General features: G+C 44.3%; 1 protein-coding gene across 1 annotated transcript in view; it reads right to left on the bottom strand.

The window, feature by feature from the left end:
• LOC146788813 (uncharacterized) overlaps window positions 1–20,827 on the bottom strand; it is a 147,825-nt gene that overhangs the window by 41,924 nt on the left and 85,074 nt on the right. The window contains exons 6-8 of the mRNA XM_085630973.1: window positions 15,651–15,763; window positions 4,765–4,851; window positions 1,115–1,237 (exon numbers count right to left, since the gene is read on the bottom strand). Of these exons, the coding sequence (XP_085487099.1) occupies window positions 1,115–1,237; window positions 4,765–4,851; window positions 15,651–15,763 (323 nt within the window). The remainder of the gene's footprint in view (window positions 1–1,114; window positions 1,238–4,764; window positions 4,852–15,650; window positions 15,764–20,827) is intronic.

Here is a 20,827-nt window from a genome sequence, read left to right as displayed (position 1 = left end):
AAAAATTGTTATGTTGATGAAGAGAAAAGGTTACAAATCCAAAATACAATTAAAGTTGATAGTGAAATGATAATTCAAGCTGAGGTGGAAAGACTTATTGCTGTGGTGATGTCCTTTGTGCCAGAGGGCACATGATGCTTTGGTTGTCATTTTATTTGTCAAGTGGAAATTGGTGAGGTTTTTCCTTGCTTGTCTGCCGGTGACCTCACCTGACATGCTTGAGTGGTCACTACTGATAATCCTGATTAGGGTAGTCATCATGTAATGTTAACATATGTGATGACTATTGCACAGTTATAAAATTTGCTAGTAGCTTGGGAGGAATTCCTTAAGCAGAATTTACCCTTGCTACAGAAAAGGTTGGAGCCCTGCTTTAGTTACATAAAAAAATTGCCTGCCACATGTCCATGAAAGCTAGGTGGGTCATGAATGTTTGTCGTTCTAAAAAGTGGGCCATGGTTCTAGAGATTTTGGGAAGCACTGGTCTAGGGAGAATTGTCTTGCTTGCTTTATTTGAGAGACACATCTTCTAAATACATCTATTGTTGGGGATAAAATTCTAGAATACCAACCAGTGTGTTCTATTTCAAATGCTTAGCACCATTCAGGAAATAGTACTTTGATACCAAGCTCTTTGTTTGCATTAGGCACAATGAGGGGTGCCTCCACCTGCAGTAACTTCTGCAAGGCTCTGGATCTTGCTAGGCTCTGCTGGTGTCAGACATGGGAAAGGGCCTGCATCCAGCTGGAAAGAACAAGATGCCTTGAATGAGTGCTGATGCTCCTATGATTTTGAGAACATTCAGTCTACCTCTTTCCTCCTGCTCCAGTCTCACTTCTTTTTTTTTTTTTTAACAGAGTTTTATATAGCGCGAACTTGACCGGAAGGTATTGGGTATCAGAACTCTCTACACGAGCACCAGTTGCGTTACATGAGGACACATTCATTTTTGTTAGGCACAGGAGATTAAGTGATTTGACCAGAATCACAGGATATTGCGCGTCCCAGCTGAGACTCGAACCTAGTTCCCCAGCTCCAAGGTCGACCGCCCTAGCCGTTAGGCCAACTCTTCTCCCCTTCCCATTGCAGAGAATGATAGCTGGAGATGGTTACCTGAGATGGCTGAACTGTCCCAATGTCGGAGATCCAAATATCCCCGTTCTCGATCTCGGTGCAGTCCACGATGGTAGCAGCGACACTGTCCAGTGACCGCCCATTACAAAGAATGCCATCTGCCTAAAAAACAGTGACAGAGGATGTAATTAGCTGAATGGCAACAGGGCCCATTCCGTGAACTGGATGAAGGAATGAGTGTTGATCTATTGTGTGTCCAGCAGCGCAGAGGCGTATAACTACCAGATCCCTATGAGAGACAGGGAGGGTAAGACATCTAAGAAAGAGGGCTAGGATTCAGTAACAGAGTGCCTAGGGAGATGGGATTGCCACGCAGTGGAGATTAAATGTGCTTTTAGTAAATACCGACTAGAAACTTGGCTGTGGGGAGATTAAAACCAGCAGGATGAAGGATCCATGCTTTGGGTGCATTTGCTAAAAGTTTAGATTTCTTGTAAGCGAGTGTAAGTATGTTGGGATGGGACTGTCTCCTGTATGGTTTGGATAGATGTGCCCCTGCCCTAAGTGCCTGATGGAGTTTTTAATCTGGTATCCTAAACATTATTTTCAGCATTGGTATCATTCTAATCTGGCGTGTGAGTATTGGCCTCGGTCAGTCTCTGACCATGTGAGGTCCAGGACCTGTAATGTGACCTGGAGAGGTGCACCAAGCATGCCCTTACAGTGGATAGAGGACTACAGTCACCCTCAATGGGGGCTCTTCGCCAAACGGCGGACAAGAAGATCTCCGGCAAAGTGCGGGTGTGGGGGCTTAAGGATTAGATTGGTGTTAAGGTGTGAGGTTAAAAATAGGGAAAGAGGTACTTCTCAGGGAAAAGCTTTAATGAACAAGTTCTGTTACCGATATTAAACATGTGTGGTGCTATCTAATGGACTTTAGTTATCTTAGCTAGCTGAAGGTCCACGTGTTTCTAGCTTCTGTGTAGTCACAACATTGACCTAGTAGCTATCAGGACCAAAATCAACCTAATCTATTTAGTGATTGGAGTTTTAATGTATGGGTTCATTGATTTTCTCTCAATCACACATACCTTGGGCAGTTATTTGTTTACAGGATTTTGGGCACCAGGTATGCTAAAATAACCATGATAAAATGAACGTGTGAAAACGTAAAAAGTAAGAATAACTATTAAAGTCAAATAATTCCTGTCTCATGAAGCAGGTCAATAGGAAACATGCATTATTGTTTAATGTTGAGATTAATGGTAATTAAGATGTTGGGAATGGACATTTTTGTAAAGTAAACAATGTATTGTGATTTTTACAATTGATTTGGTTTTAAATGTATCCATCTTTTATGTTGATAGACAGCCCTGAAGAGACAATTATATCGCAAAACACATCTTGGTTGAATGTCGACTTTTTTTGAGTCATGCAATATTTGTAAAAACAATTGAAAGAATACCACCAAACAGTGGAATGGTATCAAAAATTGGACAATCGAATAAAAGAAATGTTATCTGAAGCATCAAAATTGATGGAAGTCTTTGATATATTTTCTCTCAGAGAATTTTGAATTATGTAAAATACATTTGACGGTAACCAGTGTTCTGGGAGGATATCTAGGCATTTGTCCTTGTAACCTGTGTCAAACTAAGCAATACATACATTTTAAACCTTAATTTCTCGAAAGCTACTGAACTGATTTACACCAAATCAGAAAAACCATGCTTTCTGGAACAAGACTTGCACTGTTGTTGCGTCACTTTTGTGACACATCGGAAGCGTAAAAAGTTGCGGCCCATTTGCAAAGCCCTGCGTGACATTATACCTGCGTCAGGTATAATGTATGCAGGGTAGGCGTTCCCACGCAGGAAAGCCTCGTAAAAGTGACGCAGTGAAATCTACAAGATTTCACTGCGTGACTTTTAGGACGCCACTGCGTCAAAACATTACGCCTGCTTGAAGCAGGCGTAAGGAGTGACGCAGTATATTGGGAGTATGCCGCAACACGCATTGCTGGAGTTGCGCCGTGCTTGCGACACAACTCCAGCAATGCATGACTTTTCCATCAACAGATGTGTCAGAATTTCTGACGCATCTGTCAATCTTTGCGCCATGGTGCGCCGTATTGTAATTACGGCGCATCCATGATGACGCAAGGGTTTTGCATGGTGGCGCAGGGAAAGTGATGCATCTCTACAGATGCGTCACTTTCTTGTAAATCTGCCCCATGGTTACTAACCTTAGGCATTTATTGATGAAATTAGCTTGCAGTTTGAAAATATGTAATATTCAGAAAAAGTATAGTATGTGTTGATATTGTCTGCACAAGAAAGGAGTCATCGGATGTACAAATGATGTCTTGGAGTGTTCCAGATATAAAGGGGTTTGCAGGGTGTATAGCAGTTACCCTAGAATGTTCCAGTCATGAACCACATAGTCGGGTATATATATGCTCTCTTGGAGAGTTTCAGACATGACATGAGATGTAGGGTATATAGATGTTGCTTTGTGCTTTGGGCATAGAGAGAGCTGTAGAGTGTCTCAGAGTGTTCTTGACATGAAGGAAGCTGTTAGGTGTACTGATGGTGTTTTGGCATAATCCAGACTTTAAATGAGTAGTACGGTGTTTCGATGTGGTCTATTTGTCTTTCAGACAAGAAAGAGTTGTAGGGCGTACTGATGCTGTCTTACAAGTGTTCCAGATAGAAAACAATTTGTAGGATGTATAGATGATGTAGAGTGGGTGTTCCAGACAATATAGAAGCTGTTGGGTGCATTGGTGTTGTCTTGCAGTGTTCCAGGCTTGGAAGATGTCGTAGGACATACTGGTATTGTCATGGAGTGTTGCAGACATGAAACAAGCTGCGAGATATGCAGATGTTGTCTTAAAGTGTTCCAGAGATGAAACAAAGTTTAGTGATGTAGGCTTTGGTGTTCAAGACATAAAATAAGGTTCAGGGAGTGTAGTTGTTGAATTAGAGCATTTGAGACATGGCTGGGTGTATAGGTGGTAATTTGGAGTGGTCAGGAAATAAAAGAACTTGTCGTTTTTATACATTTTATCTTGGAACATACCAGACCAGAAACTAGTGTAGGGTGTACAGGTGCTATCTTGGAGTTTGCCAAGCATGTTTTTCAACATGTTTGGATCTCCATTACCCCATGATGATTAATGGTCCTAGGGCTGGCTCTGGGTTTACCAGAGTTTTGGTACAAACTGACGACTGTATCTAGGTAGACAGCGTGGTTAGGAAATAGATGACTTTGTGGTATTGATGTCTGAAGCAACGCAAGGTTGTCACTTGATGCCATGCTCCACGAGCTCTTTGTCAAGTCCTGGGGAAAGAAGTAGGTAGCTGTAGAGCAGCCCCACTGTTGCAGTCCTGAACTTACAAGCTGGCTCAAGGAAGGGGTAAATGACAAGTAAGACCTGGGTTATCAGAATTAGCCATATGTAAAACAGACCCAAGCTGCCTTCTTTAAGACCAATCATGTTACACAAAAGCAGACGCGGTTTAAAAAATCATGAAACCAATTTAAACCAAGTAACAATGTCAGCTACAGTCACTTGTGTACCAAACCTCTCCCCTGGCACCTGGAGTTGCATTATATTGTGTACAAAGACACATAATTCCATCATTTGTCCATATATGCTTGAGAGGCTGTATGGCCTGTGCAGTCACCTGGTCTTCCAGCTGGGTGCAGAGTTGGCTGTGGTGAGTCGTGTCCGCTTCCCTCTGACAAGCCTCCAGGGCTACAATGGGACCCACCTGGGAGAGGAAAGAGCGGGACAAATTGGGTCACAAGTGCGTGTGAGATTGTTTGGTGTTATCTCCATGTGGAATGAGTGGGCAATCTCACCTCCACACCCTTTACTTCTCTCCCTCACTATCCACACATTCCATCTGAAACACCATTGCTCCTGTCATCTCAGCCTCCCACCAACCTCTTTCATCGCTTGACAACTTTACCACACTCTCAGCACTGCCACTGAAACACAGCCATCATCCATATGGCCTCAGCAACCTAGAATGAGCAGATTGGCCACAAACTGGAGCAGACATCACCAAACACCACTCTCCCTTATAGACTTTGTAAAACTGAGGTGATTTAAAAAAAAAAAAAACAGGCAACAGCTCAAAGTGAATGGTCATACCACATGGTAATATGTTCAACCTAAATGAACTGAAAGACCACAAAAAACACGGCCCTAGACTTTATTCCGTTGAAAAAGACACATAGGTGGGCACAGGTACCAAGCCCCACCCTAATGGTATGGCAACACACCTAGCTAGACACATGCCCCATGCCAAATCCACCATCCAGATGAAATTGAAACATGTCCAAACTAAGGTATCAAATCACATTTTAACTGTAGGAACACTTTTAGTCTTTTGCTGGACCCTATATTTCTGCTGGCTCTCTGTGCACTTTAACCCTGCCAACCAATGATGCAGCTCTTGTGCTCCCCATTTAAACATGATTAAATTGGCATATCTTTAAGTCCCTAATATATTGTACAAAATATACCCAAGGTGCCTTGAGGTTAAATGCTACTAGTGGACTGCATACCTACTGAACCATCCACTATAGTGGCAGTGCAAACATGGCTTCAGCCCTACTGCAGTAGCCTGACTGTAACAGTGCAAAACATGCACTACGACCTATCAAAATAACCCTTTTTGATACTCAAAAACCTTCCTTTTAAATATTAAGTCAACCCTACATAGGCATTGTAGCCCACAAAGCAGGGCACATGGGATTTAAAGTACATACATGTAGGAATGTAATGTGAACATGTCCCGACAGTGACTGGCACCCAAAAGCTATTTTCACTGTGGCATGCTTAGCTGTCCTGTGTGGTAAACCATAACACAGATTAAAATACTATTACTGTATCTCAATAAAGTGACCAGCTAGAAAACTCATTAAGCAACTAATTTTAATAGTTATTAATAAACTAATTCAGTGGTAAATTCATAGTATTTTTGATAAATATAAAGGAAAAGTTACTTTTAGACTGTTTGCCTTTACCTCCTCAACTGTCAGAAGGCTGATTAACAGAAGCATCTGCAAGCTCCCAGCCAGTAATTAGCCTTGAATCGGTGTGAAATATCTCCCAGGAGCAAACAATAGACTGACCTGAATGGGCAGAGATACGTCCTCTGAACTCCAGGGACTATGCAAGGTTGATACTGTGGTTTTCCTTTTTGACACTACTGTGTTGAATCCTGCTTGACAGGTTTGCTGGGTTTACATATAGCCCTTGGGGCACACTTGAAAGGGGAGGGAACAGGATGCTAAGACCCATTTTATGTATCCACTGTCTGGTTGTTGAACGACTCTGCTTTTGTCCTACCAGACATCTGTCGCTGAGTTTATTGTGGGTACAATGGGTGCCTCAAACTGGATTTTAGAGTTAGATGTGCGACGACACTGGGATTACCTTATTAGACTCCTCAACCCTTTCTCAAGTCCTCAAAAGCCAGGTTTAGTGTTGCCAAAGACTTTTACCATCTTGAAAGTGCTCAAAGTAGGTAGGGTTGGCCCTTAGAACCCTTTGGTGAGGATGTTCCTAGAATTCATTCCCACCCACTACTTAGGACCAGGCATAAATGTGCCACATACAGGCACACACCTCAGAACACTTCCTGGACCAGCGTAAGATCAGAAGAGAACTAGACCTGTATCAGTGATCTGAGAGGAGTCCTGAAGGACTGGACCTGCTCCCTCTTGTACCCAGGACAAAGAAGTGGACTCCAAGGTTCATAAGACTGACCTCACGTTCAAGCTACGGGAAACAACAAGCTATAAGACACCTTTTCCTGGAACTTGGGGAGAGGAGTTGGCCTAACGGCTAGGATGGTCGATCTCAAGTCTGGTGAGCCAGGTTCAAGTCTCTGCAATGACGCTCAGCATCCAGCAATTCTGAGCAAAACACTTAATCTCCCTGTGCCTAACAAAAATGAATGTGTCCGTCTGTAATGAAACTGGTGCTCATGTAAAGCGCTCTCATACCCAATACCTGGGGGTCAAGTTTGTGTTTTATAAAACTCTGGAAAAAAAACAACTACCCAGCTTACGGTGACAACGGGACGCTGCTGTTTGCCTCAGTGACTCACAGGTTGATAGACAAAGTGAATCCCTAGAGGTCTTGGCGGGCTTTAGCAGTGTACTCCTGTGGGTGACTGTAACTTAGAAGTCTGAAGGTAAAATCTTTGACCACGACGAACCTTGTTGATGTATCTGACCCTCACTTCATCACAGTCAGCATCAGACTGCACAATGTTTGCAGTAGACTGGAGCCTATCATTGGTGCTATGTGCTTTTTGGGACTTTTTCTACACAAAACACCAAAACACATATCTCCAGTTCCTCTTACTGTATTGTTGTCAGTTTTATGTCATTTTGTTTATAAAATGTTATTCTATCCAAGATTGTGATTTGCCCACCTACCCCAAATAATCTAATTGCTTACACTAGCAAATTGAAATATACCCAGCTAGAGGTTCCAGACCTCATACCAATGAAATGGAAACAAGTCACAGGTTTCAAACCTCATCGTAATTGCATGGAAAGCCATACCCAGACACAGGTACCAGACCCAGTCCTTACGAAATGGAAACATACACATTCTAAGAGAACGGAAGTTTACAGGTCTTATGCTAGAAAATGGACACCTGCCCAAATACAGGCCCAAGACCTCAATGAAATGAAATGGAAACTCTCAGACCTCATCCTAACAAAAACGAAACAAACCCAGAAATCAAATACCATTCCAATGGCATGGCAACTGTCTAAGACATAGGTGCCACATCCCATCCTTAAGAAATGGAAACCTACTCAGAGATGCCAAACTCCATCCTTACGAACTGAAAAATACCCAAATACAGGTTTGACACCTCATCTAGATGAAATGGAAACAAGGCTGGACACAGGTCTTGCACTGCATCGTATTGGCTTGCAATTCCATACCCAGACACAGGTACCAAACCCATCCTAACAAAATGTAAGCAAACACAGGTAACCAAATATGCTAAAAAAAGGAAACATACCCACATCCATATGCCAAACCCCATCCTAATGATATAGAACCATCCTAAGACACAGGTCCCAAAGACCATACTAATGAAATGGAAAGACGCCTAGTCACAGGTTCCACTTCTGTTCTAGAGGAATGGAAACGCACAAGACACACGTGGCAAACCCCCTTCCTTACAAAAATGAAAATATACCCAGGTGCCGATGGACCACATCATCTTAACAAAATGGAAACTTATGCAGGCACGTCTCACAATCGATTCACAATCCATTCTAACAAAATGTAAATTTACCACACTCAATAAACATAATTTAATGTAGACAATAGTACATATTTATTATTTAATTATAAAATATTTTAGTTCCCTATTATTAATTAAAATAATTGTGTAATATTTTTTGGAAAATATAACTAACTTGTGTTTAATTCCATTACAGTAGTAGTAGTAACATTTAATAATTATTAATGCATAATCCATTTTTTTTCTTTAGTGGGAATTTTCTTTTGCTTTAAACTTCAGAAAATATTTTTAGATTAATACATTTCTATTAAAGATATATTTAAAATGGTATACAATGAAAAAATAAATATGTACTATGTTTATATATGTTTTACTTGAAATTATATTTATTTATATTTTAACTATTTCAAATAATTTAATTTAACATGCTTTCCTGTGGGTTTTATTTTAATTCCCTACCTTGTTTATTTTGTACGGGAGGGTGTTGCAGTGCAACAATAATGGTTGGCCATGTGTGCTGCTTGATTTACTGTTTTTGTTTATTTTTGTAACAACTTCCTTTTGAATTTTGTGAATAGGCAAAATTAGTATACTCCTCAAAAGTGTAAATTACTCAAACGTGCAAGTAACCTTTGTGAATCCGGCCCTTAGTCTCTGCCCAGTCGGGGCATGATGAGGTTAAAGATTTATTTAGAGCCGTGCCGCCCCAGGACTTATGGTTGCCATGGTTTGTATGCTGATGATTTGAGTGGTTTGTTTTGTATGCTAATGATTTGAGTGGAATGGTAAATTGATTGGTTGCAGTTAGATCTCTCACCCACTGCACCCCTCCTGAGGGTTCTTTGCTTTTGTTTGAATCAGTCTTCTTTTACTATGCCCCTGTACCACGTGTTCAGTCTCACCATCATTTTTCTGCATGTCAAAATGATTCTCTGGGCTCCATGATTGCCTGCCTGGAGGCACGGGTGGTCTTCTATGTCTCCTCCCATCTCTCCACTCTGATAGTCTGTGTCATGCTTTTCTTGATGATATCAAAGAGGTCCCCTGTGGTCTTCATTTCTTTAAAGTACTTTAGCTGTTACTTCCGAAGACCCAATTTCCTTCCTTAAATTTGTTTTGTGTGAACTGTTAAAGGGTGTTTTACTGTGCTCTTCCTCTTCTAGCATGGAGTCCAACCTGTATCTCTAAATACCACCTGATGCTGTGGTCTGCAACTCTTTTCATTGCCCAACTTGTGCTCCAGGTTAGGGACATGAGAATTCTTGGAAATATTGTCTTTGCCTTGTGTCTTCCAAATGGTTTCTCATCCGCGTATCACAGCTCTTTTCACTATTTAGCATATGCGCAAAGTGTCACCATTGCCGCGCTGCGCATACTCTCCTTCCCCGGGTAGTTTTTTTTCCTGTGAATTCCTTTCAAACCCAGACTTACTAGTTGGATTTTCATCCTGAACTTCTACGCTGCCCAGTCTTCCGCTTGATAGCTGTGTCATGTCCAGATTTCTCAGCCTTATTAACAAGAGTCACTGACCATGGGACAGAGTCTGTGTTCTGTGCACTATTAGCTGGTCAGAGGGAGGAGTGGGACCCTCTGAAGCAAAAAAGAATCTAGTGTTAAGAGAATTGAATCCCCCGCTTGCAGTTCCTATTTTGTTGAGCTTTGAGAATCCTATCCTCTACTTCAACGAACCCATCGCATGGAGAGAGGGGCGCTAACACCACCACGATTGGCCCTAGAGTTGTCACTCCACCCTTCTTCAACACCTACATCATTTCCCCTTGCTCTCTTAGGCTTGCATCTTTGAGGCTGTCTTTTCCTTCCGTCCGCAGTGCCTCTCATCACTTGCAGACCACTCTTATGAAGTCTTTGGTAGTCTCTAGCCTCTCCTACTAGCCTTCACACTCCCATGGCATCCATCTCCTTGCTCCTGACATGAGTACTCTTGACAGCATTAGTAGGTTTCCTAGAACGTGAACTTGGATGCGCCGATGATGGGCATTGGTTTAGGTGCACATGAACCCTTTGATACAGTAGGGGGATACTTTTGCACTGAAAAATTCTGGCTTTCAAGAGATGTTTGTTGGTTTCATACAGTTGTATTACACAGGAGATACTGACGTAGCCTTTATGAACGATCTTTCGGTCTAAGCGGCTGAACTGTTAGAGATGTCCCTGATCTCTCAGTTGTTAGTTGACCTGCCTCTGGAGTTAAGCCAGTTCAGTAAGATAGGCTTATGGAAGGTATAGGATAAGAAGGTTACACACATAAGTTCTTAAAATACTCTTAGGATGTTCTACTCTTTGAATCAATTCCTCCCTGGTCCAGGCTTGTAAAATACAGAGGTTTATTGCAGTATCACTGGCTGCAAAATTAACATTTGCTAAACTGATGCTTCCCTATTTTAAGGGCTTGCCGTCGACACTTACAACATTTCAGAATTAAATGGTCAGAAAAGGGGCTATGATATCAAGGTCTAGAGCTCTGAGGGTAGGTCGATAGAATTAGTAACAAACGCCAAGTTGAATACTTCAGAAATGAGCCCTCTCCCACTGCCAACCTCAGGAGCCAAAAACTTAAGGGTGATAATCAATGACAAATGTAACCTCAGCAAGCAAGTTAACGCTTTCTTCTCCTCTACATTCAACACCCGTACAATAATAAAAAAGATTTTCCAGTAACTTCCTATTAACAACAGGAGAACAGTAATCTCATCACTAGTTTTTATCCAACATGGATTACTGTAATAGACTGTATATCAATCTACAGGAACAATATTTGAAAAAACTGCAAGTCCTACAAAATGCTGCTGCCAGATTACTCCTACGCCTTCCCCAATGTCACTTGGTCTCTCAAGCTATCAAAGACCTACATTGGCTGACGGTCAGGAACCATATCAAATTCAAAACCCTTGGCTTAACTTTTAAGGCCTTGCATGATACAAGCCCGGAATTCCTAAAACCGTCCGTCTCCTGGTATGAACGTCCGATCAAAGGGAACAAAAATGTCACTGCCTTTAGGTTTAAGAAAACAAAATGGGGAGAAAGCAGCTTCAGCTCAAGAGCTATTAAACACTGGAATCTCCTACCGATAAACAACAGGTCTGCTCCCTTTTTGCTGGTATTCAGAAAACTCCTGAAAACCTGGCTTTTTAAAAACTAGCCTTCTTACAATCTCACTTCTGGGTATACAAGCGCTTTAAAAATGTATTAACATAACATATGTTTTGCCTATTTGTATAGTGCACTAATTACCCGTGAGAGTATCCAGGTGCTTCGCAGGTGGGTAGGGGGAGAACTCCCAGGAGTTTTGTTCGAAAAACCAGGTCATCAGCTTCTTGTTGAAAACAAGAAGTGATGAGGAGGTTTTGATGTTCTGTGGGAGGTCATTCCAAGCTTTGGGGAGATGGACACAAAGGTGCACTCTCCTGCTCTGCTATTGTGTATGCGGGGTAGGTGTGCAAGTGAGAAATCAGACCAAGCGAAGATGTCTGGAGGGAAGTTGGAAGTATATGCTGCTGTTGAGGTATGCAGGCTGATGTTGTGTAGTGATTTGTATGTGTGCATGAGGAGTTTAAATTGAGTGCATTTGTGTATGGTGAGCCAGTGGCATTCTCTGAGCTGTGTTGTGATCTGGGAGTGAGGTGGTAGTTTGTGGATTCATCTTGCAGCTACGTTCAGAATGGTTCAGGAGCTGTTTGGTAATTGTGGCAGCGAGTGCGTTTCCGTAGTCAAGTCTGCTGGAAATGTGTGATAGTATTTCTGGTGTTCTCTGGTAGGCACTTGAAGTTTTTTCACAGCATCCTCAGGATGTGAAAACAGGGGTAGATCACAGAACTGATCTGGGCTGTCATGTTGAGTGTGTCATCTCTGATGATTCCTAAGTTTCTAGCATGGGTGGTGGGGGGCGGTAGTAGTTCTAGATCTGCTGGCCACCAGATCTGCTGGCCACCAGAGTCCCAGGGAAAAGTCTTCTTTCTGGAAATCACAACTTTTGTCTTGTTGGTGCTGAGCTCGAGTCAGTTTGATCGCATCTAAGTGGCTACTTTGGTCCTGCAGGCAGTGAAGTTGGTTATCATCACAGGTATCTTATTCGTATATGAGGTTCCTGGCTTCTGAAATGTAGGGTGGCATGGTAACTTTCTGGGTTCTTCCAGTTAGGAAGGAGCAGGTCCAGTTGAGGGCGGGACCTTGGGTTCCCTCCTCGTGAAGTCTTCTGACTGGGACGGAGTGAGACTGCGTCGAGAGCCACAAAGGAGTCAAGCAGGATGAGAGTATCTGTTTCCCCTCGGTCAAGGATCGTTCTGATGTCATCACTTGCTACATTGAGGGCTATCTCAGTGCTGTGATTGGATCTGAAACCTGATGGAGTGATGTCCAGGAGCTGGTGTAGGTTGAGGTGGTTGGTGAATCGCTTTTTGATTGCTTTTTCTATGACCTTGGCTGGGAATGGTAGTAGGGAGATCAGGCCGTAATTTGCTAGCTGGGTGGGATCTCCTGAAGATTTGTCTAGTAGTGTGTTGACCGCTGCATCTGTTTAGGCTTCTGGGAAGGTGTTGATTGAGGTGTTCAGGATGCTGTTGAGTGCTTCTCTGATTGAGGAGGTGCCCATCTTGTAGATGTGGTGGGGACATGAGTGCTTCTCTGATTGAGGAGGTGCCCATCTTGTAGATGTGGTGGGGACAAGGGTCAGTTGGGCCCTGATGCAGATGGTTCTCATGATGTTGGTTGTTTCATTCATGGTGATTTGTTTTCCAAGTAGCTATGGCGTTGCCTAAGCTTTCTGTGGGTAGGCTGGAGGTGCAGCTACTGTGGTTCAGTTGAGGGTCGAAGTTGTTGTAGATAGTTTTGATTTTATTACTGAAGAATTCCGATAGGTTGTCACATAGGTCTTGAAAGGGGGAGATACTGTTGGTGGTGGACGATGGTCCAGTGAACTCCTTGACGATAACGAAGAACTCTTTCCTGCTGTTGGAGCTATGTTCTACGTGCTAGGGTAAGGCCTTTCTTTCTGAATTGTTGGCAGTTACGTCTTTGGGCAGCTTTGAAGGTGGTCTTGTTGGTTTCTTTGTGACTGGTTCTTCATTTCCTTTCCAGCTGTTTGCAGTCTCACTTGGATGATAATTCATCTGTGTACCAGTTGTCCTGCTTCCAGGTTCTCGTCTGGTATTTATGTTTGTGATGTGCCAGAGAGTTGGTGCTGTTTGCGATCCACTTGTTCAATTGGTTGATGTTGCTGGCTAGGTTACTGGTGGGGTCCAGGCTTGGGGTTTGGGGCCAGTATGATTCTGTGATGCTGGTCCATTTGTAACTGACCAGACTTGTTGTGGTGGATTTTTTGTGGTGAATGATGTTGATCTGGAAGGTGACGATGGCGTGGTCAGTCCAGGTGAGAGGCGTGACAGTGGTGACCTTGATGCCATTGAAGGAAGCCAAGACGGGGTGGAGGGTGTGTCCAGTGGAGTATGTGGGTCTGGCGACATGTTGTACCAGTCTGAGGTTTCCTAGCCTTTCAAGAAGTTCGGTTATGTTGGGTTCAGTTTGATGTTGCAGGTGGAAATTGAGGTCAGCTAGGAGAATGTAGGCTGTGGAGTCAATGGTGAGGGGGGCGATGAAGTCTGCAATATTGTTGGTGGAGTTTGCCAGTGGTGCAGGCAGTCAGGAAGTAGATCAGGGTTTGGTTCAAGGTGAAGTTAGTTGAGATTCCGAGTTTGTCACAAGTACATTAAAATATAAACATAGACAGGAAATGTATCTAATTTCCCTGCTTCTTATTCTTTTTTCTTTTAGCACTTCATGCGAGTGTGTAAGTTTTCTTCTTCTCTTTTCCTATGTGCTGCATCCCTATTCAAACTTCCCGCCTCCCTGTACTCTCCACTTTAGTATACCGCTCACAGTTCATTTATTGCACCCCCACTGCATCCTTCCTTGTCCCTCTTTCCTGCCTCTTAATAATCTCCCCTTGTTCCACTCCTGCCCCTTCTGGCATTGTTTTCCCTGACACCCCACTGCTCTCCCGCACATCTGTTTTTTAAACATTTATTTTTAAACTATTTAGAAGGGCCCGGAACCTGTAATAAGCCTCTTTATAAAAACACTCTTTTGTGCACCTTCGATTTATGTATTATATTTATTGATCCCAAAGCATCTGGTATCTTGAAATGGTCAATTTAAAAAAACGGCTGCTGCCTCAATAGGTATTCAAATGTGTGTGGTGATGCATGTGAGCATCTACGTCATTATGCAGTACCTCGAATACATGTGCTTGCGTGATGATGCATGTGCACATATGACTCATTGAATTTTTAACTTACGTTTTTTGCTTCAACATCTGCAAAAACCATTGACAAAACAAATAGGTCTTCATTACCAAAGCCATAAGGCAAGGCATATTGGCTTTACCAGTGCTTGTTTATAGAGCTACTAACCTCAGTAAAGCCAAGTTCAGAATTCTCTTCACTGTACATAATGGGGAGAAGGACCAATATATTTTCAGAAACTGGAATCCTGTTGGTGCTGAACATGATCCTGTGCTCAGAGATGACCCGCCTGATTACCTAGCAAGCATTGGACCATTGACGTCAAGGTCCCTTGGCGGTGTAAAGCATTGTACTCAATCTAGAAGGTAGAACCCAACAAGATGTGTGTTCAGCAAGGACCTGAACACTGAACTCTTCAGACTGCCGTACAACGGAACTCCCTGCACCTGGTTGTAATGAATAAATAATTCTGGACTGGGACATACCTTTCACCCCCTACTAACTCCATCCCCATCTAGACATAGTCGTGTGACATCTACAGCTTCTGAGGAACCCGCAGGTGGTGCACTGCCCTCTCTGAAACTTCATAAATATATTCATAAATAAAGTCTGGGCAGGTATGTGGGGATGTTGAACAAGTTTGGTTAAGTAGCCCTAAGCCAAGGTTTGGTGTTCCCAAATATAAAAACCAAGTACTGTGCACACCCTTAAGCCATCAGTTTACCCTGATGTTCACCCACACTCATGCATCCATTAATCTTTAGCCAACTGTCTCTCCGTCCATCTATAGGCTCTCGCATCTATACTTACATCTATCGTCATCCATATGTCCAGCCACAGTATATGAATCTAATGAGCCACAGACCCTCCCCCAGCAGCCAGTCTGCATTGATGCCAGTTTGTGCGCACATGGGTTCTTCCCTTCAGTAATACTTAGCTCCCCAGTAGGATGCTCTTAGATTTACACTCTCAGAACTCTTGGTGCCTGAAGCCTTGGAGCAGAGCAGGCATCTTTGTGCGGTTACTCACCAGATCTATCAGGTATGTGGTGATGGAGCAATCTGGGACCCGGATGGTGACTCTCTTACCAGTGCCAAGGTACTGTGCCGATTCCTTCAACCCAAGACAGTTCAGCCACTCCCCTGCAGGTGAGAGATACAAGATGAGCAATACATTTATGTAGCATGTATGTGCTGAGCATGCTGGCAGAGAAAGAACAGGTGGGCTGCAGGTGACGTCATAGCTGGAGGTCCATCCAGAGCTGGGAGTCTATCAGAGGCCCTACTCTTCCTTCTCTCACCTGTGGGGATGACTGTGCTGACAGAGGAAGGACAGGTGGTCTGTATGCGGTACCACAGCTGAGGGTCTGTCAGAGGCCATTCATTTCCTTCCCTAATCTCTGGAGATGACTGTGCTGGCAGAGGAAGAACAAGTGGTCTGCATGAGCTCCCACTGCTGACGGTCAAACAGAGGCCCCACCCATCCTTCCCTCACCTCTAGGGATGACAATGCTGGTAGAGGAAGGACAGGTGTAGTGAATGAGCCACTTTTGTGGTCTGACACCCTATGATGACCCTCAACCACCACCATTTTGTACTGACTTAAGTGTGTTATGTTACTCTAGCCTTAATGTAGGATGGGTTTGCATATGCCTGCTTCTCTTCTGTCCTGTAATCTTGCTATCTTTTAGTAGAATAGGCTTGCCAAGAATAGGAGGTGTGGGATGTCGAGGTGCAGTGTTGTGGGTGATGGTGCAAACGTGCTCAATGTTGGATACTGAGGGATTAAGTGTATAATGTTATTTGGGTTAGGTGAATTATGACTTTGACCTATTGGCTTTGACGTGGTCTAATGTCATTCTGTTCTCTGACTTTACCTTGCTTTATGGTAGTGCTGATTTTTGCCTTTGACATGTTCTCGTGTCATCTTGCTTTTCAATTTCATCTTGCTTTGGGCCTTTCTGTGTGCATGGCTTAACTAACTCCATTTTCATGCTGAAGCCATTTTCTGTGCCTGCACGAAGCTGCGGAGGTGAAGAGGGCATGTTTTGCTTTCCTCCTGTTTTTCACACTGTACTGGCTAGAGAGAACTGGTTCTTATCAGAGGAATGTACATGGTCTGTCTCGGAGCCATAGCAAAGGCCTGATCAACCGTTGCAGTGGCCTTGGAGCAGGCTGGTACGAGCTCTCATGAGAACGAGGGGGCGAGGCTTGCTAGAAGCTTCGCTGTGTTTGAATTTGTATTAAAAAGGGGAGCCTACACTGGCCTGGTGGAAGTTCACACCATCAAATACCATCAAAATATAAAAATAGCAAGAAAATCGTTTATCTTAAAACAAATTGACCAGGCTACCAACTCTTCAAAAACTCTATTTAACATAGTTAAAGACTTTGTTTCACCCCAAGCCTGCAGATTGCCCCAAATGGAGTCACATGATCTCTGCAATTCCCTTGCGATTCACTTCCATGAAAAAATCACCTTGATATATGCTAATTTCCCTTCCCCACTAGCCCAGACCGCAACCCCACGCAGAAGTTCTGCAGAAATCAACCAGCAGACTTTCGGTAATCTCAAACAATTTGAACCACTTTCTATAACGGAAGTCAATAAGCTGCTATCTTCGGCTCAGTCTGGCTCACCTAGTGACATGTGCCCCCCCCCCCAGAATTATGGCCCTTTTAGCTCCATGTTGCGCTCCGGAAATTCAAGGAATTTTCAACTGTTCCATCAGTTTGGATATAATTCCCCCCACCTGGAAGGAAGCCTTTGTCCGACCTATCCTGAAAAAACCGGCTGCGGACCCCCACATACTTAGTAACTACCGCCCCATATCTCTGTTACCCTTGCTGGGCAAACTACTTGAATCGGCCATAAACAGACAGCTGAGTCACTACTTAGAATCTAACAATCTTTTGGACCCTTCCCAATCAGGGTTCCGTCCAGGATTCAGCACCGAAACTGCAATCCTAGCAGTGACCGATTAACTGAGGCTAGAAATGGATGCCGGAGGATCAGCTATTCTGGTCCTCCTGGATCTCTCTGCAGCATTCGACACTATTGCACACGCCAAACTGTTGGAGAGACTGCTTTCATGCGGAATCCAAGACCAAGCCCTAAAATGGCTACAGAATTTCCTGTCTGACAATAACCAGACAATCACGCTGGGACCTTATTGTTCAGATAAGTGCTGTTTGGACAAAGGTGTTACCCAGGGCTCCTGCCTCAGTCCCACATTGTTTAATTTGTACATGTCCCCTTTAGCGAAAATAGCAGTCATGTGGATTTGAGATAATCTCATACGCGGATGACACCCAGCTTATTTTTAAAATTAACCCGGAAGCAAAATCAGAACATCTACGCTTCGCAGCTGGAATGCTCGCCATCTCCGATTGGATGACTGAGAATTATCTCCAATTGAATCCAAGCAAAACTGAAATTATGTTAATTGGGAAAGCTTCTCTGTTTTGGTCCCATGACTGGTGGCCTAAAGAGCTGGGTGCCGCCCCCTCCCCTAAACAAGTAGTGAAAAACTTGGGAATGACCAGGCACTCTCCATGAAGGAACATATAGCAGCAATTTCCAGCTCCTGCTATTTCAGCCTGCGGCTTTTACGGAAGATCCTCCCCTATCTGCCTACCAAGCATCGCAGAACCCTAGTCCAGGCCATGGTGATCTGTCGCCTCGATTACGGCAACGCTCTACTGGCAGAATTAGGCCCGACGCTGCTAAGGAAACTGCAGGTCATTCAAAATACCGCAGCGCGAATGATTTTAAACCACCCGGCGGGTTCACCTTCAGCCCCTCTACTGCTAGACCTTCATTGGCTTCCGATGGCGAAACAAGCATACTTCAAGACCTGCTGTCTTACTTATAAGGCCTTAAACGGTAAAGGTCCCCAATATCTGTCAAGCAGACTCACTAAACAGATCTCAACTCGCAACCTTAGGTCTAATTCACTTGGGTTCCTGAGGACCCCTCGAATTCGCCTCGCCCGCTCCGGGGGAAGGGCCTTCTCATATCTTGCTCCGCGCTATTGGAATATGCTCCCTATTTCCATACGCTTATGCCCTTCCCTCACTACCTTCAGGAAACAACTGAAAACCTTTTTGTTCTGATCACTTGGGATCATTCTCTGCTGCCTCGCTGTTTTTTCTCTATTTCTCTTCAGTTTGCTACTAGGTATAGCGCCGAGATGCCCCAGGGTGAGTCGTGCGCTTTAGAAGAATCCCTAACATAACAACATAACATAACATGCCGTGGAGCAGACGTGCTGTCACGGAAGAGTGGAGACTGGTGTCACCTCTGAGCTTTCGCCCGGTTCAAGCAATGGACTCCCCTTGAGCGAAGTGGGGTGAAATGATGGAGCAGTAGGTGAGGTGTCTCTGCTACTAACTGTCTCTTGATTCTTTACTGATTCTCTCCTTTCCTTCTTATTTTCTGATTCTTATATCCATACATATATATTTTTACATATATATATTTGCTTTGATTGTGTATTTCAATCAGTTATTTGATATGTGAGAGTCTGCCATGATCAATATATATTCGGCCTGCCCGTGATTGAAGTATTGTGTTAATAAATTTATATATTCCATATGTTTGAATTCGTCTTTTCCTTGAAGCAGGAGGTGTGGACTCTTCTTGGCCAAGTATTCTGTTGTAGAAGGATGGGTGAATTCCCTTCTAGCAGGTAATTGTGTTATAGGAAGTTGTTCTACTCCTGGCAATTGATGTGTAAAATATATTTCGCTCTAGAGAAGTGTTGTGTGTGTTACCTTGGTCTAGAGGAGACTCATGTGTTATATTGTTTTCTTGCCTTGCCTTTGGGGAAGTGTTGAAAGTTTGCCCACCTTAGGAAGTGCTGTGTATATGTTATATTCCATAAGTTTGGAACTGATATTCTCTCCCTGGGAAATTGACGGTACATACCTTGGTCCAGGGGAGATATAAGTTTGGCATTACAACAGGTGGTCTGCCTGAGGTCCCACAGCTGGGGGTCTATCAGAGACCCTATCATGTCTTCTATCTCCCCTAGGGATGACCATGCTGGCAGAAGAAGGACAGGTGGGCTGCATGAGGCCCCACAGCTGAGGGTCTAGCACAGGTTTACTCTGCCTTCCCTCACCTCTGGAGATTACCATGCTGGCAGAGGAAGGACAGGTGGTCTGCATGAGGTTCCATATCTGGGATTCTGTCAGAGGATCTACGCTTCCATCCCTCACCTCTTGGGATGAGTGTGCTGGCAGAGGAAGTACAAGTGGTCTGCATGAGGTCCCCACAGCTGAGGTCTGTCAGAGCCTCTACGCTTCCTTCCCTCACCCCTGGGGATGGCCGTGCTGGTAGAGGTTGGACAGATGGTCTGCATGAGGCCCCACAGCTGAGGGTTTACCAGAGGCCCTGCTCTGCCTTTTCCTCTCATCTGTAGATGACTGTGCTGGTAGAGGATGGACAGGTGGACTGCATGAGGTCCCACAGCTGGAGGTCTATCAGAGGCTCTACGCTACCTTCCCTCACCCCTGGGGATGGCCATGGTGGCAGAGGAAGGACCGGTGGTCTGCATGAGGTCCCACAGCTGGAGGTCTATCAGAGGCTCTACGCTACCTTCCCTCACCCCTGGGGATGGCCATGGTGGCAGAGGAAGGACCGGTGGTCTGCATAAGGTCCCACAGCTGGGGGTCTGTCAGAGGCTCTACGTTTCCTTCTCTCACCCCTGGGGATGGCCATGCTAGTAGAGGTTGGACAGATGGTCTGCATGAGGCCCCACAGCTGAGGGTTTACCAGAGGCCCTGCCCTGCCTTCTCTCACCTCTGAGGATGACTGTGTTGGCAGAGGATGGACAGGTGGACTGCATGAAGGCCCACAGCTGGGGGTCTGTCAGAGGCTATACGCTTCCTTCCCTCTCCCCTGGGGATGGCCATGGTGGCAGAGGAAGAACAGGTGGTCTGCATGAGGGTCAAACAGAGGCTTACCCTGCCTTCCCTCGCCTCTAGGGATGACCATGCTGACAGGGAACGGACAGGTGGTCTGCATGAGGTCCCACAGCTGAGGGTCTAACACAGGTTTACCCTGCCTTCCCTCACCTCTGGGGATGAGCATGCTGGCATAGGAAGGACTGATGGTCTGCATGAGGCCCCACAGCTGAGGGTCTGTCAGAGGCCATACACTTCCTTCTCTCACCTCTAAGGATGACCATGGTGGCATAGGAA

Source organism: Triturus cristatus, chromosome 10 (assembly GCF_964204655.1).
Source record: "Triturus cristatus chromosome 10, aTriCri1.1, whole genome shotgun sequence".
In the NCBI taxonomy this organism is placed as follows: domain Eukaryota; kingdom Metazoa; phylum Chordata; class Amphibia; order Caudata; family Salamandridae; genus Triturus; species Triturus cristatus.
Note: the sequence above shows the minus strand (reverse complement) of the source record. Positions and strands in the feature narration are given on the sequence as shown.